The sequence below is a fragment of the Lepidochelys kempii genome, chromosome 7 (assembly GCF_965140265.1).
Source record: "Lepidochelys kempii isolate rLepKem1 chromosome 7, rLepKem1.hap2, whole genome shotgun sequence".
In the NCBI taxonomy this organism is placed as follows: domain Eukaryota; kingdom Metazoa; phylum Chordata; order Testudines; family Cheloniidae; genus Lepidochelys; species Lepidochelys kempii.
The window spans coordinates 75,759,639-75,779,021 of NC_133262.1; the positions used below are offsets into that span (position 1 = coordinate 75,759,639).

The 19,383-nt window shown below is 39.6% G+C and overlaps 1 protein-coding gene across 5 annotated transcripts in view; it reads right to left on the minus strand.

Moving 5' to 3' along the window:
* The window catches only part of CCSER2 (coiled-coil serine rich protein 2), a 137,798-nt gene that overhangs the window by 100,913 nt on the left and 17,502 nt on the right, over positions 1–19,383 (minus strand). For 4 of the 5 annotated variants that reach the window (XM_073353362.1, XM_073353364.1, XM_073353363.1 and 1 more), the window contains exon 3: positions 16,269–16,474. In XM_073353362.1, the coding sequence (XP_073209463.1) occupies positions 16,269–16,474 (206 nt within the window). Of the gene's footprint in view, positions 1–633; positions 688–16,268; positions 16,475–19,383 lie in introns of all 5 variants that reach the window. The other variant, XM_073353361.1, reaches the window with a different exon arrangement.

Here is a 19,383-nt window from a genome sequence, read left to right on the forward strand (position 1 = left end):
GAACAACTTACACCTGTGGTGGACATGTCCAGGAATTAGTTTCTGGAGGAAATTAAAGAATTTCATTTCATGACAAAATACTGGCTTCCTAGAAATCCCTTAACCTGTCTACTGAATGTTCTGGTAAAGAATCTACATTTCAAACAGAAAAAATTCAGTTATTTTTTATTGTTAGCACCAGTGTTCCCTCTAATTTTTCACACACATGTGCGGAATGAATTTTGATATGTCCACCAATATGGAAGTGGTGTGTGACACATCACCTCCATATTGGTGCACATAAAATTCATGTGGCAGGGGTGGGGCCGAGGGATTCGGAGTGTGGGAGAGAGCTCAGGGTTGGGGCAGAGGGTTGGGGTACAGGGGTGTGAGGGCTCCAGCTGGGGGTATGGGCCCTGGGATGAGGAGCTCAGGGCTGGGGCAGAGAGTCGGGGTGCGGGCTCTGGGGTGGGGCTGGGGATGAGGGGCTCAGGGCTGGGTCAGTGGGTTGGGTGAAGGCGGTGAGAGCTCCGGCTGGGGGTGCAGGAGGGTGCTCAGGGGCTATGGTGGGGAGAGAGGACCCCCCAGCTCTCTCCCCCCATAGCAGCACCTGGGCTTTGAAGGGACTCTGAAGACGGATTGTGCTGTACATACTTGGACTTCTGTAGGGCTTTTGACTTGGTATTGCATGATGTCTTGATTAAAAAACTGGAATGAAAAAACAAGGCACAAGTTAAATGAACTTAAACTGGCTAACTGATACATCTAAAAATATAATTAAAAAGGGGAAATAGTCAAGTGGATGAGTTTCTAGTAGGGTCCCCCAGGGATTGTTTTTTGGCCCTATGCTTTTTTAACATGGATAGCACTGACTTTGCAAAAACAAAATTAACAAAGTCTGGGGGAATGGTAAATAATGGACAAGTCATCAATACAGAGCAATATAGATTTTTTGGTAAGCTGTTTGCCTGCATCCAATATGTATTTCAATATGGCCAAATGTAAGGTCATACATTTAGGAACAAAGAATGTAAGTCACACAGGTAGGATGGAGAACTGTATCCTGGGAAGCAGGGACTATGAATAAGATTTGGGGATGAGCAAGAATGGGACTGCAGAAGGGGTGATGGTGGACAATCAGCAGATGGTGAACATGAGGTCCCAGTGCAATGCTGTGGCCAGAATGACTAATGCAATCTTTAGACATATAAACAGGGAATCTCAAGTAGGAAGGTTACAATGCCTCTATTTCGCATGGATTTAACTGCTATCAGAATTGTGTCCACACGTCAAGAAGGATGTGGGTATATTTGAGAAGGTTCAGAGTTGAGCCACAAACAGTAGATAAAAATTAATGATTTAAAAAAAATTGGATTTTTACTTAAATCAGATTTTTTTGATAAAAATGCTTTTTGAGGAAAAAACCTATCTAAAGAGAGTTTTAATTAAGATACATTATAGTTCAAAATATCTCATCATGGAATAGGGATTATAAATTTTAATTCTATAGTATGAGACAACATATTCATGTTATGTTTAAGAAAAGTTTTGTAAATGAGTTCCAACAGTTCATGGATTAGGGACCCAATCTTATCGAGTTCCAGGGGCTTCCATATAGATTGTTTAGGTTAATCTTTCTATCTATCCAATGGGACTCAGTGCTCGGTCTAGAAGATACCATCAGAGATACTTAGTTTTGCAGTTCTCAAACTGTGGATTTGTGTCTCCAGAGGTAACATGCTCATTAACATCAAAAATGTTTTTAAATATATAATATAGAGAGAGGTGAGAAATAACAAACCTCAACCCAATTGTCCCTCTGCAAATTTGTGTACATAAAGTCAATCCCTTATCTCTCTCTAGAAGTGCAAAGCTTCAAAAAGTTCCATGAATAGGAGATTGTTGGGGGCAGAATAGATCTGGACAAGAAGTCTGGAGGATAAATGTGAGAAGGGAGGGATAGGCAGTAGAAACAAAAAAGTGAAACTGTCTGAGCAGAATATCCCAGAAGTCTTGAGGTCTTTCTGAGTGAAGCCTTCATTGATTTGAGATCTACCATACCATTCTCTCACTAGAAGGGAAACCTATAATGGCAGCAGGCCGTAAGAGAGACCCAGTTTGGGAATATTTTAATTAAGTTTCTCTACCTCTGGGTAAGACAGGCATGTGTGCAAAATACAAACAGTGCAACAAAGAAATGCAAGGCCTGGGTGCCCTAATGAAACAACATCATGAGAAGTGTTCCTTCTCAGGAGGAAGCTGCACTGAAGATGATGAAAGGAACATGTCTGAACATGCAGGATCTTCAGGTTGGTAAACTTATTTCATACCTCTTTCTTAAGGACTGCCTGTCTTCCTTCTGGACTATTCTTGAATTCTCATGTTTGAGCAAAAAATATAGTTGTTATTATATGGTACTATCATTTTAGATGTAGTTGTGATTAAAAAAAGTAGCTGAAATAGGCAGATCTTCCTTTACAATTTCACCTTTAAAGTAGTACTGAGTGTCAGTGAATGCAATGAGTAATACTAAATGAGCAGTATGGTAATAATAATTAAATAACGGCATTGACTTATTTTGTTTAGGAGAATCCATCCTCAATATACAGGATTCTGAAGACTATAGAAAATGATGGTGATCTTGAAGGTGGATAGTTTCAGAATTTGTCACATCATGTATGTCACATAGCCACAGTATATCACCTGTAGCAAAAAGAAAAATAAAATCTCCATCCTCCAGAAACAACCACAGATAAGTTTGTGATAAGAACCAGCAGGTTACAAAAAGAGGTCGTTGATGAAAAAGTTGCCCGGTTTGTTTATGCAACAAACTCCCCTTTCCAGTTGATTGAGAAGCCACTCTTCATTAAGATGGTTCAGTCATTAAGACCAGGATACTGTCCACCCAACAGAGCAGATGTCACAGGAAAATTGCTGAGTAAATTATATGAAAGAGAAATTGAGAAGTGCACAAAAGGCCTTGAGGGTAAAATTGTTAACTTGAACCTTGATGGGTGGAGCAATGTCCACAATGATCCTGTTGTATGTGCTTGTGTGACAACAGAAAAAGTGAATGTCTTCCTTACAGAAACAGTTGATACATCAGGAAATGCAGACACAGCAGAATACTTACAAGTAGCAGCAGTAAAAGCTATAACAAACTGAAAAAAAATTCAAATGTCTAGTACGCAGCTTGGTCACAGACAATGCTGTAAATGTATCGAAGATGAGAAGAAATTATTTAGAAGAGAGTCCCAAGCTAATAATATATGGTTGCAGTGCTCGTTTGATACATCTCCTAACCAAAGACTTCAGTGTTCCAGAAATAAATGCTAATGTTGTTGAAATTGCAAAATACTTCCGTAACAACCACTTTGCAGCAGCTGCTCTGAAAAAAGTGGGAGGAACCAGGCTAACTCTCCCACAAGACGTGTGATGGAACTCAGTAGTGGACAGTTTTGAGCACTATATAAAGAACTGGCCTAATCTGATGACAGTTTGTGAACAAAATCATGAAAAAAATAGATGGCACTGTCACAGCCAAAGTTCTCAGCATTGGGCGAAACAGAAATGCTGAACACATGCCGAGTACCCTGAAGCCTATTTCTGTAGCCTTGAACAAAATGCAGGGAAATAGCTGTTTTACTGCTGACGCTGTTGAAATTTGGAAGAAACTGAGTGAGATCTTAAAAAAGATAAATATGCAATGACAGAGTTAAATTACAAGCATTAAAAAAAAAGAATGGGAGCAGCACTACCTCAGGCTCATTTTCTTGCAAATATTCTCAGTACTCGGTACCAGGGGCAAACCTTAACTGCTAAAGAAGAGGAGCTGGCTAGGACATGGACAACCAGCAACCATCCCTCCATAATGCCAACTATAATAAACTTCAGAGCTAAGGGTGAACCGTTCAAGAAATATATATTTGCTGATGATGTTTTAAAGACAGTCACACCAGTGAACTGGGGGAAGACACTTAAGCACTTGGATTCAGAGACTGTTGAAGTGATAAGCTCACTTTTAACAGCAGTAGCTTCTTATGTCAGTGTAGAAAGAATATTTTCTTCCTTTGGACTAATTCATTCCAAATTGAGAAATTGTTTGGGACCTGAGAAAGCAGGAATGCTTGTTTTTCTTTTCCAGAATATGAACAAACAGGAAAATGAAGGTGAAGACTATTGTGTTAGCTGCAGAAGCCAATATTTTAAGTTTCTCGTGTTGACCTGGTTGACATAGTCAATTTAATTTTTTTTAAAAAATACATTTAATTTAACTATTTTAGTTAAACAATTTTAACAAAACAAACCTGATTTTAAAAAACTTGAATGTTTAAATAAATTCAAAATTCATATGCTTGTTTTGTTAAAATACTATATGTTTGCTGTGAAGAAAAAAATCCAGAATACATAATGTTGTTGTTTTAGTTAAATAAAAAAATAAATGTCTGCCTGGTGAGGTTTTCCTCCTAATACAGCACTGCAAGAAAATCCTCCAAATATTTATGATTAACCTGCTGAATTGGAAATAGTTCACCTCCTAATGACTTCATAAATATCTGATTCAGTTACCTTTGGTAAATGAAATAACCAATCATTCATTTTCTGATATAGCTGTAAAACTAATCGGAAAAGTTTCAAAATAAATCACTTTAAAAATGTAGAGTGTGTACCTTTTAAAAATGAAACCTACATCTATCTCTGAGTTGTGAAGAATATGTATTAAGGTTATAACAACCAACAAGAATGCACTTTTATGTAGCAATCCATGATTAAATGGAGTCTTCCTGACTAGTGATTTAAATCATGATTTAAATCAAATCCACCCTGGCCACAAGTATGTTCAGAGGATTGGAAAACATGCCTTACAGTGAAAGGCTCAAGAAGTTCAATCTACTTAGCTTATCTAAAAGAAGGTTACAAGGGACTTGCAGACAGTCTCTAAGGATCTGCATGAAAGCAATGGGCTCTTCAATTTAGCAGACAAAGGTATAACAAGATCCAATTGCTGGAAGTTGAAGCTAGACAAATTCCATCTAGAAATAAGGCACTTAAAAAAAAAGCTGTAATGCTTACCAATCACTGGATATAAAAAAAAAAAAAAAACCCACACCAAACCAAGGGTTGTGATGAATTCTCCATCACTGGCAAATTTTAAATCAAGAATTAATTATTTTTTTCTAAAATAAATGCTCTAGTTCAAGCATAGCTATTGGACTTGAACCAGGAATCAACATAGGGAAGTCCTGTAGTCGGTTTTACTAAAGAGGTCAGTCTCGATTGTCACAATGGTTCCTTCTGGCCTTAAAGTCTGTGAATCTCAACGATTAATTCTCTCAGAACTGGGAGGAATGCTGTGCAAATCTTACAAACAGCCCTTAGATCTAGGACATTTATATGTAATCCGGCTTCCTGTGAAGTCCAGAGGCTTCAGGTTTGACTATTGCCTCTGAGGGCTGCCAGCCTTACATTGGAGGCATCCACCAGCAGTCTTTGTTGACAACAGTGGAGGGAAGGGTTCTCACTTGCATACTATGAAGATCTTTCAACAATTTAATGGCAGGACCGTCCCCATTTCACAGATGGGCAGCCAAGGCATAGAATAAGTGATTGCCCAAGATCACACAAGAAGTCTGTGGTAGAGCAGGTACTGAACCTGGATCTCTTAAATCACAGGCTAGTATCCTAACCATAGATAACTGCAACTTAATTGAGCATGAAGTGCTGCAGAAAGTCTAGTGGACCAGTTTCTAACCCCACTCATGAGTGGTCAGTTCTCCTCCTCCTCTGATAACTGACTAAAAGACATGTCAGGGTCTTTCTGGTTGGCCTACAATCTGCTGCTGACAGGGAGGCTAAAGAGATGGGACCTATGAATCCCTCCACCCTACACCAACTGCTGAGCTGAGGATTCTCTTACTCTAGCCTAGAGATGGTCCCGAGTACAGGAAAGGATTGTAGGATGAGGAAAGATTCAGATTACTTCTTCCTCTAACTCAGTGGTCCCCAACCTTTATAGCAACCAATATTGCTATTCCCAGAAGACTGTAGCGGGTGCCAGACACCCTGCCACCGAAATGCGGCAGCGGCAAGAAGCATCGCTGCCGAAATGCCGCCGGGAAATGGCAATGTTTCTCGGCAGCAGGGTGTCCTGTGGGCACACAAAAATGCCCCGGCGGGCGCCCAGGCACCCATGGGCACCACACTGGGGAGCCCTGCTCTAACTCATCTTGCAGCTATCTCATGCTCTCTAGCTCCTAACTTTTAAGTACGTCTTGCTTACTCTTGAGACAAAAACCTTGAGAAACGTTTTTAAACTTAGATGTCACCCTGTATGTGAAAAATTGGGATTTTTTTCTTCAAAGATCATTAACCTCTCTGTTAAAATATTGTTCTTAAATATGTTGTGGCCCCAGCTACTTCAGGACCATAGCCTTTACTTTCTGTTATAGAACAATGGCCTGGCTTCTCATGAGATCAGAAGTGAGGATTTACTAAGTAAACAAAGATTAACCAAATTTCTGTTCTCATAAGGTGAGCAACCCCTTTTAAAAACAGTTCCCATGACTCAGAGCACCTCATATTTATTGGTTGAAAATGGTCATCTGATGGTAATTCCATGAAAGAATGGCAATGTATACATTAACTTGCATATAAACTAATACCTCAAACCTAATCCAAAAGGAAATATCCCCACAAGAATACTGACCTATAAAAACTGAGGTTTATGCGTGCGCACACACACACACAGCGCTACAGAGTCACCAGCAGGGAAATATTGGTAACTGCCCAAAGAGCTTACCTCCTGACCTAAGCAGATGAAGAAGAAAACCTCCCTACTACCCCGCCCAAAAAAACAAAACAACAACAACAAAAACAGTAGCAGTATTGAGTGCTGAGAAACTCTATGCATTCCCAGAGATCACATCTCTCCTGATGCCCAGCTGCTATCATAGCATGCAGAAATGTAAGCTAGGATTTCTAAATGCTATGCTCGTTATCCGGGAGACTGGAGAAGGAGGGCTACAGAAGCTGGGAACACAAAGTGCTCAAAGCTCTGCATGGTTTTGGGGAGGGGTTACATGTGCACATGTATCTCTTGTTCACCTGTTCAGCAATTAGTAAAATTGCAGCATAACAGGCCTCCCACTTCCTGTACAGTCCTTCATGCCCACAGTTCCCTTTGCAGCAGCCTCCCTCTGTTCTCCCTCTTCAGGGCCCCTTATAAGAAAGGCTATGGGGCATCTGTAAGTCCTACCGCCCTCCACTTTAGGCTGGTTTAATACCTCCGAACAGTTCCAAAACAGTCACACCAATAAGGTACACACTTATTTTTGACTCTTTGGTCTTCCATATGGAGTTCTTCCCCTGACACAGCCTGCTCTTCACTGGGTGGCTTTTCATAGCTTTCTCTCCCAGGAGTTTAGCCTTCTGGCTCTAGCCTCCTTCTCTTGCCGGTATTTCATCTGTTCTGAGGGAGAAGGCAGTCTGCATACTGCCTTCTTCCACAGAACTCTTCTCCCACAGAACTCTTCTCCAGTGGCTGGAAAAGAGGCTAGTCCTGCCCCACACTACACTGCAAGGCTCCTGATCCTGGGCATCCTGGGGTTTCCCCTACTCCAACTCCTAATTCCCCAGGACCTTTTCCTCTCTTCCACTACAAGGCCATTTCCTTGTTCATACCAGTCCCCTAGAACATGGTCTTCTGGCCCTCTCTCCACTTCAAGGGCCAGTATACTCCATTACTTGCAGCCCTTTTATCATATGAAAGGACTTCACTAATATCATGCCTACGAAACGTTAGTTCTGTAGTCCCTTTAAACAGAACAAGTTCAGTAAAGAGGATACATTCTCCTTTTGATTTCCATATATAAAGAGTGCATATGATAAGGAGTCTTGTCATACCATTCCATGAAGTGAACCATCCAAATGTAAGTCACCAAAACCCCTTTATAAACCAGACACTTGGTCAACTGTTCTCATAATGGATGTATATGGTGCACTAAGTATTTCAGTTTGTCCTTTTTTATAAGGAGACGTTTCAAACAGTTCTAGTTTCATTTCAAACACTGAGTTCTTCATATTAAGCCATAATGTGAATGTATATAAAATTTACTTGAAAAGTATTAGCTGCAATAGAAAAAGGTAAGTGGAAAGGGAGTCCTTAGATAATTTTACTTTTTCTGCTTTGGATATTAAAAGTAAACATTTTAAAACTCTACATACATTTGATCAAATACCACCATGTTACTTGATTCTTGCCTGCAGTTCGATGTACCTCTCTCCCTCTTCCCCATAGTTTAAATTAAGCTAGGATATAGAAAAATTCTGATTGAACACAAATTGTTCATAATATGCAAGTGTTACATTAAACATCTCTTATTTTGATTTATGACAGTATCAATTTGAAGTGTCAAACTAAAATTTGAGAGTTTTGCTTCCCAGAAAGATCTTTAAAAAGCTAAGACAAGCTAATTGACACTAAATGATTTGTCAGTAATTAAGTTACAGTAACGGAAACATAAAGAGTACCATGGCTAATTAACCTTACTTTTTTTTTTTTTTTTTAAATTTTAGGGGAAAAGTTTAAAGCAAAAAAGTAACTTTCTTCAACATTATATTTCAGCCTGCTTATTTAAACCTTTAAAAAGGTGGGTAATGTTGAACCTGAAAAAGGGTTTGTTGCATCTAACAGACGCTAATCCAGAAGCTCCCTTTCCAGCAGAGATTTAGTCACTGAGGAAATCTAAATATCGGAAGATTCCAGAGATATCCTGAATCTGAGCCAGTACAAGATCTTCAACTTGAATTTACTCCTCTTGGGCTCCTTTGCACTGGAAAATATTTTATTAAAAAACCCACAATATTAAACACAACTTGGCACTCAGTGTAGATAAAAACTGGCATTTAATATTGTGTCTGCTGCTCCTGGCTGACAACGTTAAACACAGTCCTTATATACAAACATGTTAACATTTTCTCACACAATGTTATCTACCAGTGTGGAGAAACCATTTTAGTCATCAAAAATTTAATCTTTATTTTGAACATATTCAGAACACAAAGTAAGACTATTAATTATCTCAAGCTGGCCAAGGTAGAAAGGACAAAATAATTTTAAGGATGGTCTGGGGGTGGGGCGATGTTTTGAGAAACCTTGTACACGAACAACTATTCTGTTTTTGTTTAAGTGGAAGAGGTCAGGAAGAATCTCCATTAATGTTGTGTATTTCAGGCTATGTTAATTCAATGGGTATTTTAAAAAGGGTTTCCAAATAAAATATGCAAAGAATTAGCAATTTTTGTATGTATTATACAAGACTAAATTTATTTGGGGGGGGGGGGGAGGGGGAATATTGACAGTTCAGTCCAAGATCATATTTCAAAGGAGCAGATAATGAGAGGTTTTGTTTACCGTGCTCCTATGAAATGACATGATTTCGTCCTCAATAGCTATTACAAAGGTCACTGTGGAATCTGTCAGACAGTTAACCCTCAGTTGCATGTGAATACCACATTCTTACTGGGGAGGAGCTAATTCTTGGCAGCTGATACCTGAATGAGCATAAGCTGCAATAAAATAGGTTATCAGGAAAAATGGGGGTACAATTAACCTGTTAGAGTAATAAGCGCCCAGGCATACCTTTGTGCTTAGTTCTATAAATTGAAAATCTTGTCTTGTCAAGTTTACAGAGACATAACAGTTTAACAACCACATTTAAGGCTTTTACATCTATTTTTGTAATCAGACCCTTTAAAAATTTCCAATTTCTTTTTTTAAATTACAAGCCAGATTTTTATTACATTTACTTGTGCAGTGACATTGGAATCAGGAAGTCCTTTAATTATAGGTAAATCTTGGTCCCTATTTCCAAGCCTGCTGGTGACAGGACATATATGAAAGCCCACAACAGGCAAGAACCTTAACTCATACCCCGCAGTTCTTTTAATAGTCAACACATTAGGCAGGATCCCATCTCTCATCAAAACAGCAACTGAGGGGTATTGAAGTCAATGTAATACCTTGTTAGCAAGTTGTATAGTTCAACTTGTGATATTACACAGTTTTTTATACTGTCTGTGATATTGCCATCAGAAATGGCTTTTGAGGCATCAATTTTCTCTCACTGATATAAAGTGAATAAACAAAGGGAAAGCATCAGCACATTGGTGTTATCTGAGCAGTGGGGATCAGGAGCTGTTGAAAGTAAAAGATGGTAAAAACCACTTTTAGTTGTTTTAAAGAGGGATTTGTTGAGAAATCCATGTAATTCATTGAATTAAACATGTAAACGGTCCATGTGGGCTGATTTTTAGTCTAAATGTGACTAGTTGGGGAAAATCTATGTTCAATTTATTAATTATGGTGGATGTTATGAAGTTACAAAATTGTGTTATCACAGAAAATCTCGACGTGGACGTGCAATCCCCCATTTTCTGACACTGCGTGCAGCACATCTCTGCCAGACCAGGGACAACAGTCAGTTGTTACACCTTAATGGCCACCTATTCAGGGGGCAAAATCTTGAGACAGCTAGGTGACTGAAATTGGAAGAAACTAGTCCCTCCAATTTCTCTTCAGGGAGGGAGTGGAAAATCTTCAGCAGCAGAAGAAAAACCAGGTGGGGACATATAAACTCAAGGAACTCAGGTTTCAGAGTAGCAGGATCTGATGAAGTGAGCTGTAGCTCACGAAAGCTTATGCTCAAATAAATGTGTTAGTCTCTAAGGTGACACAAGTCCTCCTTTTCAAGGAACTCAGTCACACAAGGCGGCTTAGACAGGAGAGAGGGGCATGCTTTCATACTAAGGGTGTCCTGTTTAACTGCAGGACCAGCTGAGGTCAGAGAAATCAACCCAACCAAGAGAGGCTCCATGATTCTGAAGAAAAGCTGCATGAGAAGGATCCCAGAGGACTCTATCCAAGCCCCAAAACATTTCTCCAGAGTGATGAGAAAACCAAGGCAGAGAAATGTATATAGGTGTACTTATTATTTCGGTTAGATCTCTCTCATGCTAAGTTAAGAGTAATGATGTTTAGAATCCTGCATGAAGTAAGTCTGTCCATCTGCCATCATTATTGCATGCCCCTGAATGCTACACTGTAAGCCCAGAGTACCCACACAGCTGGAATTATGGGAAAGGATGTGCTTAAACAATAGAAAGGCTGAGGGGTCAACACTGGTCCCAGGAATTAAGCAACTGAACTGCCGGGTCTGAGCAGGGAATGCTAGACATAGGATCTCCATGCCGAGAGTGAGAGACCCCAGCCAGAGGCTGTCTGGACTCTGTTCACGCTCAGGAGCCTTAAAGAGCACACAGCCTGGTGAGCGTCCAGCCAGTAAGGGAACTGTGTGATACAAAGGATTTAATTTCTTTAAATCATATATTGGTGTTAGTATTTCAGTATCATGAACTATAATGTGAAAACACAAGAGGAATTTAGCTTATAAAAATGCAATTTATCCTCAGATACTCTGCATTTGGTCAGCAACTTACCCAAGGAGATCAAAGACTTTATGAACATTCATATTAGTCTGCAAGACAATTTTAGGAAACCTCACACTGTTTCTTGTAACATTAAAGTATTACAACATTTCTCCCAACTCACATAAAACGGAGAGCCTATACTAGCAAAAGCAGCACATCTATCACATTCTAGAGAACTAATGCCACTGTAATCTGAATGTTCTCCTTCCAAGAATCAAGAACACCTGATGTGCTTGTCAGTCATGACATTATTCCCACATGGTGCGCGCTGTTTAAACTTGGATTTTTCATCTGCCTCTGTCATGACAAAGATCAGCAGAACAGAGAAGCGTTTCAAAGTCCTTCAATGGCATCGACAACCACCTGCTTGGAACCACAGAAGCGCATATCTAGGAGCATTAAATGCACTTATTCCTTTTTAAAAAAGAACTAGTGCAAAATTAACTAAGGGAACACAGAGAAAATGGAAGAACAATACTGCAATTATCTTAACACCTGCTGCATATAAACAAGGAAACCAAAAGAGGTCGTGTCACAAACGTACACAGCCTTGCACCTAACTTCCTGATCCAGAAGAGCACAAACACAAAGACAGCCCTTGACAAATCAGATGTCAAGAATTATAACATTCATAAACCAGTCGGAGAACACTTCAATCTTTCTGGTCACGCAATCACAGACATGAAGGTCGCTATCTTAAAACAAAAAAACTTCAAATCCAGACTCCAGCGAGAAACTGCTGAATTGCAATTCATTTGCAAATTGGATACTATTAATTTAGGCTTAAATAGAGACTGGGAGTGGCTAAGTCATTATGCAAGGTAGCCTATTTCCCCTTGTTTTTTCCTCCCCCCAGACGTTCTGGTTAAACTTGGATTTAGACTTGGAGAGTGGTCAGTTTGGATGAGCTATTGCCAGCAGGAGAGTGAGTTTGTGTGTGTGTCCCCGGGAAAAAAAAAAAAGAGGGGTGGGGTGGGGTGGAGTGAGAGCCTGGATCTGTGCTGGACATGGCCCACCTTGATTACCATGCACATTGTAGGGAAAGTGGTCACTTTGGATGAGCTATTACCAGCAGGATAGTGAGTTTGTGTGTGTGTTTTTTGGAGGGAGGTGAGGGGGTGAGAGAACCTGGATTTGTGCTGGAAATGGCCCACCTTGATTATCATGCACATTGTGTAGAGAGTTGTCACTTTGGATGGGCTATTACCAGCAGGAGAGTGAGTTTGTGTGAGGGGGGGTGGAGGGTGAGAAAACCTGGATTTGTGCTGGAAATGGCCCAACTTGATGATCACTTTAGATAAGCTATTACCAGCAGGAGAGTGGGGTGGGAGGAGGTATTGTTTCATGCTCTCTGTGTGTATATAAAGTCTGCTGCAGTTTCCACAGTATGCATCCGATGAAGTGAGCTGTAGCTCACGAAAGCTCATGCTCAAATAAATTGGTTAGTCTCTAAGGTGCCACAAGTACTCCTTTTCTTTTTGCGAATACAGACTAACATGGCTGTTACTCTGAAACCTGCTTTCTGGTTGGCTCACATACATTCTCACTCAAGAGCACAGTTCCGCAGAACAGAAAACAAGATTTTTCTTCAAATTATCATGGTTACTTCTGCATTTTCAAGCTAAAAATAATTAGTGGTTTATCCTGAAGTAATAGAGATAAAATTTAGTGCTGTATACAGTAACTGAAACCACAGCTCGCAAACAATGACCACTAAAAGGAAATTCAAAATGCATTGAGAGTTACAACTTCCCCCACAAATTCTAAGAACATGGCTGAAAATGTCTATACACTGCAAGAATAAAAGCAACCTTTTTGCTATTTCCCCCCTTTAAGGTTGAAACTTCAAAGTACATTAAGCACTAAAATTGTGATAAAGAACTAATTTTTAAAAGAGGTCAAACTCAGAAATAAAGAATATGAAAAATGACATGAATATCTAAATTCAGTGATGAACCCTGTTCAGGGGGAAAAAAGCCTTGTAATAGCTATCAAGCCCTAAGCAGCAGCAATCTACTTACAGTAGACACAGGAAAGAAGATACCACTCTGATTACATTAATGCCACAGCACTCAAGACACTCATCACAAGGAATTTTTATAAATTAGTAAATGATCTTATTTATGCTATTCACTACTTCTCACAGACTCATAGCTATCAATGTCAGAAGGGACCATTATGATCATCTAGTCTGACCTCCTGCACAATGCAGGCCACAGAATCTCACCCACCCATTCCTGCAATAAACCTCTCACCTGTGTCTGAGCTATGGAAGTCCTCAAATCATGGTTTAAAGACTTCAAGGTGCAGAGAATCCTCCAACAAGTGACCCATGCCCCATGCTACAAAGGAAGGCAAAAAACCCTGAGGGCCTCTTCCAATCTGCCCTGGAGGAAAATTCCTTCCTGACCCCAAATATGGCGATCAGCTAAACCCTGAGCAGGTGGGCAAGATTCACCAGCCAGATACCCAGGAAAGAATTCTCTGTAGTAACTCAGATCCCACCCCATCTAACATCCCATCACAGGCCATTGGGCCTATTTACCATGAATAGTTAAAGATCAATTAATTGCCAAAATCATGTTATTCCATCATACCATCTCCTCCATAAACTTCATTGTTTCCATTGAAAGAGTGTGAAAACATGCTTCTATTGAATGAATACTTCAGGGTATATTTTCTGTTCAAAACCATGTACAACTCCCACTGGTAGTGATCCAATTTATATGTATACATCAAAAGATTAGCCACACAGATTAGAGACCTAGGGAAGCAGAATTCTTCACTTCAGAGAATATCTACTAGAATACCTTAAGTTTCTCATAAAATGTATATAATAAATAAGTATTTCAATATTTACTATATCAAGATGTAGTATCAGGACATTATTTACTTGTTTAACAGCTCACATACAACTAAGATTTTTGAAGGGACACTACTTCACTCAGGACATCTTTTGGATTGTCTTATAATATTTTTTGAAAATTTTTAACATTAACATCTACACAGCCTCCTTCATCCACAGAATTTGAAAAAGTGCTTTCCAAAATATATATATTTCCTGTGGTGAATTGCACAATCATGAAAATATATATTCGTGATTGTGCAATTCACCACAGGAAATTGGCAGCTGTTTAAGAGAACCCAGAAACATTACACAATAGTTTAAAGACGCAGTGAATACCATCATGGGTAGCTGAAACTTTTCAGCAGAATTTGGCTAGGACCACAATGTCACATCTCATAAGACGTTATCTTCCACTTGCAAAGAACCAGAGCAGAGCACTGACTATGCAGAATCACCATCTAGTTTTCACTGACACCACTTCAACACACAAGTTGTCTCTAGATTACTCCCATCCCAGCACTGATCAAGACTGATCCTGCTTACCTTTTGAAGCATGACTAAGTCAGTCAAAGATGATGATTGGGTTGCAGTTTCTGTATTTGTCTTAACATATTAAAAAGTGTAATCATATTGGTGATATCACAACAAAAATAAACTAGATTGTGGTTTTCATTTTTATTTTCCAGTGGATACTAACCACATTTGTCCACATACTCTCCAACATGGAGGAAAATTAGTGCAAGTTACCTATTCCTGCTTAGAGCCCTATAGACCAATGTGACTCTTCTTTTGGAAGGGATCAGTAAGTCAGGCCCTGTCAGTTGAGGGACATGTCACTCTTGTTCCACAGATATGAACCGTGAAGCAAAGGATGAGCAAGATGCTGTGTGCGCCATGAACCCAAACATTTCTCAAAAAACATTGTAATACTTCTGAAATGCCTCTTTGGCCCACTAGGAAATCTGAGGCTGTCTGTCTGAACATAGGTGAAGAGTCAGCAGTGGTGCTGAACTTTCCCACTGATACTGAACAACGTTTCATTTCCAGACAGACACAGGTAAGAGCCACACTACCAAACATGCCACCTGCACCGGAAAAGAAGTCTCAGATGAAGGCAGATGATCCCTCCTACTACATATTAAGCTGCCAATCACTGTAGCTGTTCATCTCATATACAAACGCTAGACATTAAACTAGAAGCCCTGTCCTAGTGAGGAGCTAGAGTTGCGGTCTCCAAAACAGGTGTCTGATGATCTAGAAAGCTTGCTTACAGTGTGATGAAATATAGGTTCAAAAGGGATTTATTTAATACATTGGCAGGCCAGAGGAACCCGTTATTCCTGTTCCCAAGAACAAGCTCTACCTCAGGCTGAAGGGGCTGAGATCATCTCCTCATCCTCTATGCTCCTAGGCAGACAGGAAATACTGAACATGCCAATTTGAGGAAAATAAGCCCATTGTTGTTTCTTTAGCACCACATTGGAGGAGGAAGGTGGTACTCTAACCAAGCTCAGTCCACAATATCAGGAGTAAGTAAATGTTATATATTTCACCACTAACTACTTTTTAAAATGCACACTAGCTATAACACACTCCCATTTATCTACATTCGGGGTGGGGGGTGAAGGGGGAGACATCTAAAACTTTTGGAAAACCAGGCATTCAGATAAACAGAAGTGCTATTAACTAACATAGTGCTACATAAAGGATACACTGTGAATTTGGATAGCTAGGATTTTCAAATAAAGGGAATTCAGATAATTGGAATTAAAGGTTATTCTTATTGTAGGTCCTTTGTCATTAGGTGGGCTCAGAATATCCAGATTAGGATATATATTACAAAGATATAAATTAAGGAGTAATGAGGAAACGTAAAAATTCTGTGAAAATTAATACTTTCTGCAATATATTAAGCTAACAAAAATCTCAAAGAGCTGTAAGAACATATACATACTATGCTGTTCATTTCAGAAGACTCATAACTTCCACATGGATGGACACTCCCAATGGGCTCCAACCCTTCCTCGTCCCACATATACGTTCCATCGGAACTATCAGATGGAGAAAGTTCAAAAGAGGAGCCAGCTCTGTAGTCCATGTCCGGAGAAATCAAGTTGTTCCCAATAGTGTGCTTTGTGCTTTCATTCTTGTCATCTACTGCTTAAATAAAAACAAAAACAGTCAATAATCCAAATGATTTAGATTGAAATTAGCAGTTATGTTCAGTGTTATTACCATGTAAAAGGATCTGAATGGAAGTGGTGTTAATGGATATTAAAACATTCTCTAAAGTCATCAATACTAAGGTCAGTTAAAAAAAACAACACAACTTTTCCTCCCCCAGTATCAGGATGTTATAAACTCAATATACCCACAAGTACCTTCTACCAACCTCCAATTTTTTTCCTCTTCCAGCCCTGGAACAATTCTAACAGAGTGAAAAGTATTTCTTAAAAAGAACAAGTGACTTAAAAGATTGTGAATTACTCAAGTATGCTGAGCCCAGACAGACAGATTTCAACTGGCAGAATAGTAATACCTCTCAAGAAAAAGGAAAACTTGTGCAATGAAATGCCCATTAATTAGTGGAAGAATGTAGGATATTAAAAAACTGTGCCAAGCAATTTCTCCTTATGCAAAAGAGCTTAAAAACGAAAGTTGTTTTCCAAGAGCTAGGCAATCTTCCTCCACAAAAATAAACTTTACTGACACTGATTATATTAGTCTAAGTTACATATCTACTATACATTTCTAATAATAATGCTATGATTGGACATAATAAGCCCATGTTTACAGGCATTTAAATGTGGCTGAGTTAATTTGTTTCTGAACCTTTCGTAAATAGCAAGGTTCAGAAATAATTAGTTGCCAATCGTGATTTTTTAAGAAGTTATTTTAACATGATCTCTCACTTTTTTCTTACTGTTTGCAGGAACCCTGCATTCTGGCAGGTTCACACATCAGCAAGGTACACGGCTAACAATGCAGTTTCTGCTTCAGAGAAAACAGCTTGCTGATAATTTTTCAGAGACCAGAAGCCTAAAGAGACCCGTGGGGGAGCAGAGAGAAAAAGGAGTAACATGTACCCCACCAAGAGTTTGGTAAAAAAGGAGAGAAACATCACTCCCTCTCATCCCAAAAGAGAGAGATGCCAGGAGGCTGTGGATGGGAAAAAGAGACACATGTACAACAGAACACTACAAGGGAGTTTACAGCCTGTTTTAGCAAGACTAGCCCTGAGCTGTGCTTGATGTTCCTCCCACGGCCATCTGTGGAGAACCTGAAGAATCACTTGTTCTCCCCTCCAAGTAGCCTTTAAACTCCCACCAGGAATGGGAGAGGAAACTGGGCTTGTGGTCCCCCTAAATTCCCCAGCCCCTCTGAGTGGGGCATTCACACACCCCAACCTCGGAAGATCTGAGAAATTAAAATTGCCAGGAATTTATTCCTCAGTGTGAACCAGTGCCTCTGATTTAAACAAGTTTCAGAGTAACAGCCGTGTTAATCTGTATTCGCAAAAAGAAAAGGAGTACTTGTGGCACCTTAGAGACTAACCAATTTATTTGAGCATAAGCTTTCGTGAGCTACAGCTCACTTCATCGGATGCATACTGTGGAAAGTGTAGAAGATCTTTTTATATACACACAAAGCATGAAAAAAATACCTCCTCCCACCCCACTCTCCTGCTGGTAATAGTTTATCTAAAGTGACCACTCTCCTTACAATGTGTATGATAATCAAGGTGGGCCATTTCCAGCACAAATCCAGGGTTTAACAAAATTACAACAAAAAAAATCTTCAAATCCAGACTCCAGCGAGAAACTGTTGAATTGGAATTCATTTGCAAATTGGATACAATTAACTTAGGCTTGAACAGAGACTGGGAGTGGCTAAGTCATTATGCAAGGTAACCTATTTCCCCTTGTTTTTTCCTACTCCCCCCACGTTCTTGTTAAACCCTGGATTTGTGCTGGAAACGGCCCACCTTGATTATCATACACATTGTAAGGAGACTGGTCACTTTAGATAAGCTATTACCAGCAGGAGAGTGGGGTGGGAGGAGGTATTTTTTCATGCTTTGTGTGTATATAAAAAGATCTTCTACACTTTCCACAGTATGCATCCGATGAAGTGAGCTGTAGCTCACGAAAGCTTATGCTCAAATAAATTGGTTAGTCTCTAAGGTGCCACAAATACTCCTTTTGATTTAAAAAAGTTTGTTTTAAAAATCATGTACTATTCTAATGGCATAAACTATCTCTTTTGCTTGTGTGCATAAAAGCACTTGTGCAAATCTACCTGGGGAAAGGGGCATGCCACCTCCATGGCATACTGATTTCCCCTGGCAGATGCCATCAGGTGGGACACCTTCCCCTTCTGTAGGTGCTATATACATCTAAGTTACTGCTATGTGAAGAGGGACTGCGGATCTCTTTGGGGATTTATAAAAGCATGTACAATCTCCAAATGTGGAGTTGTTTGCCACTGGAGCCATAACTGTTGTAAATTCCTAAACATAATACAAACTTATCCTTAGGAATTTGATGTTATGGCTCCCATAGCAAACAGCTCTGCCATAAATTTTTAAGCATGTATAGCAATAGGTGCTAGAACTAGGGGTACTGCTACATCCCCTGTCTTGAAGTGGTTTCCCTCATATACATGGTTTACAATTTGGTTCAATGGCTCTCAGCATCCCCACTATACAAATTGTTCCAGCACCCCTGTGTATAACACATTTATCTGTTAAAAGTGCTCCGACGATGTTTAGGCTATTAGATTAGACACCTGTTTAGAACCCACAGTTCTAAGAAAGAGGGCAGATCAGGACAAAGCAGTAAATGATTCTCAGGCTCATGCAGGGTATTAGAGGCACTGATCATGCACACAGACCCAGAGTGTGATGCAATATCAGCTCTGAAGAAAGGTATTTCCTAGTATACTGCAAAAGCTGCAAAAAGCAAAATAAATTAAGTAATACCACTGCAAAAATAATGGATAAAACAAAAAGAGCTATGCTAATAGTGCAGATTTTTAAACTATGTTTAGCTTTAGTGAGAAGTGTTGTT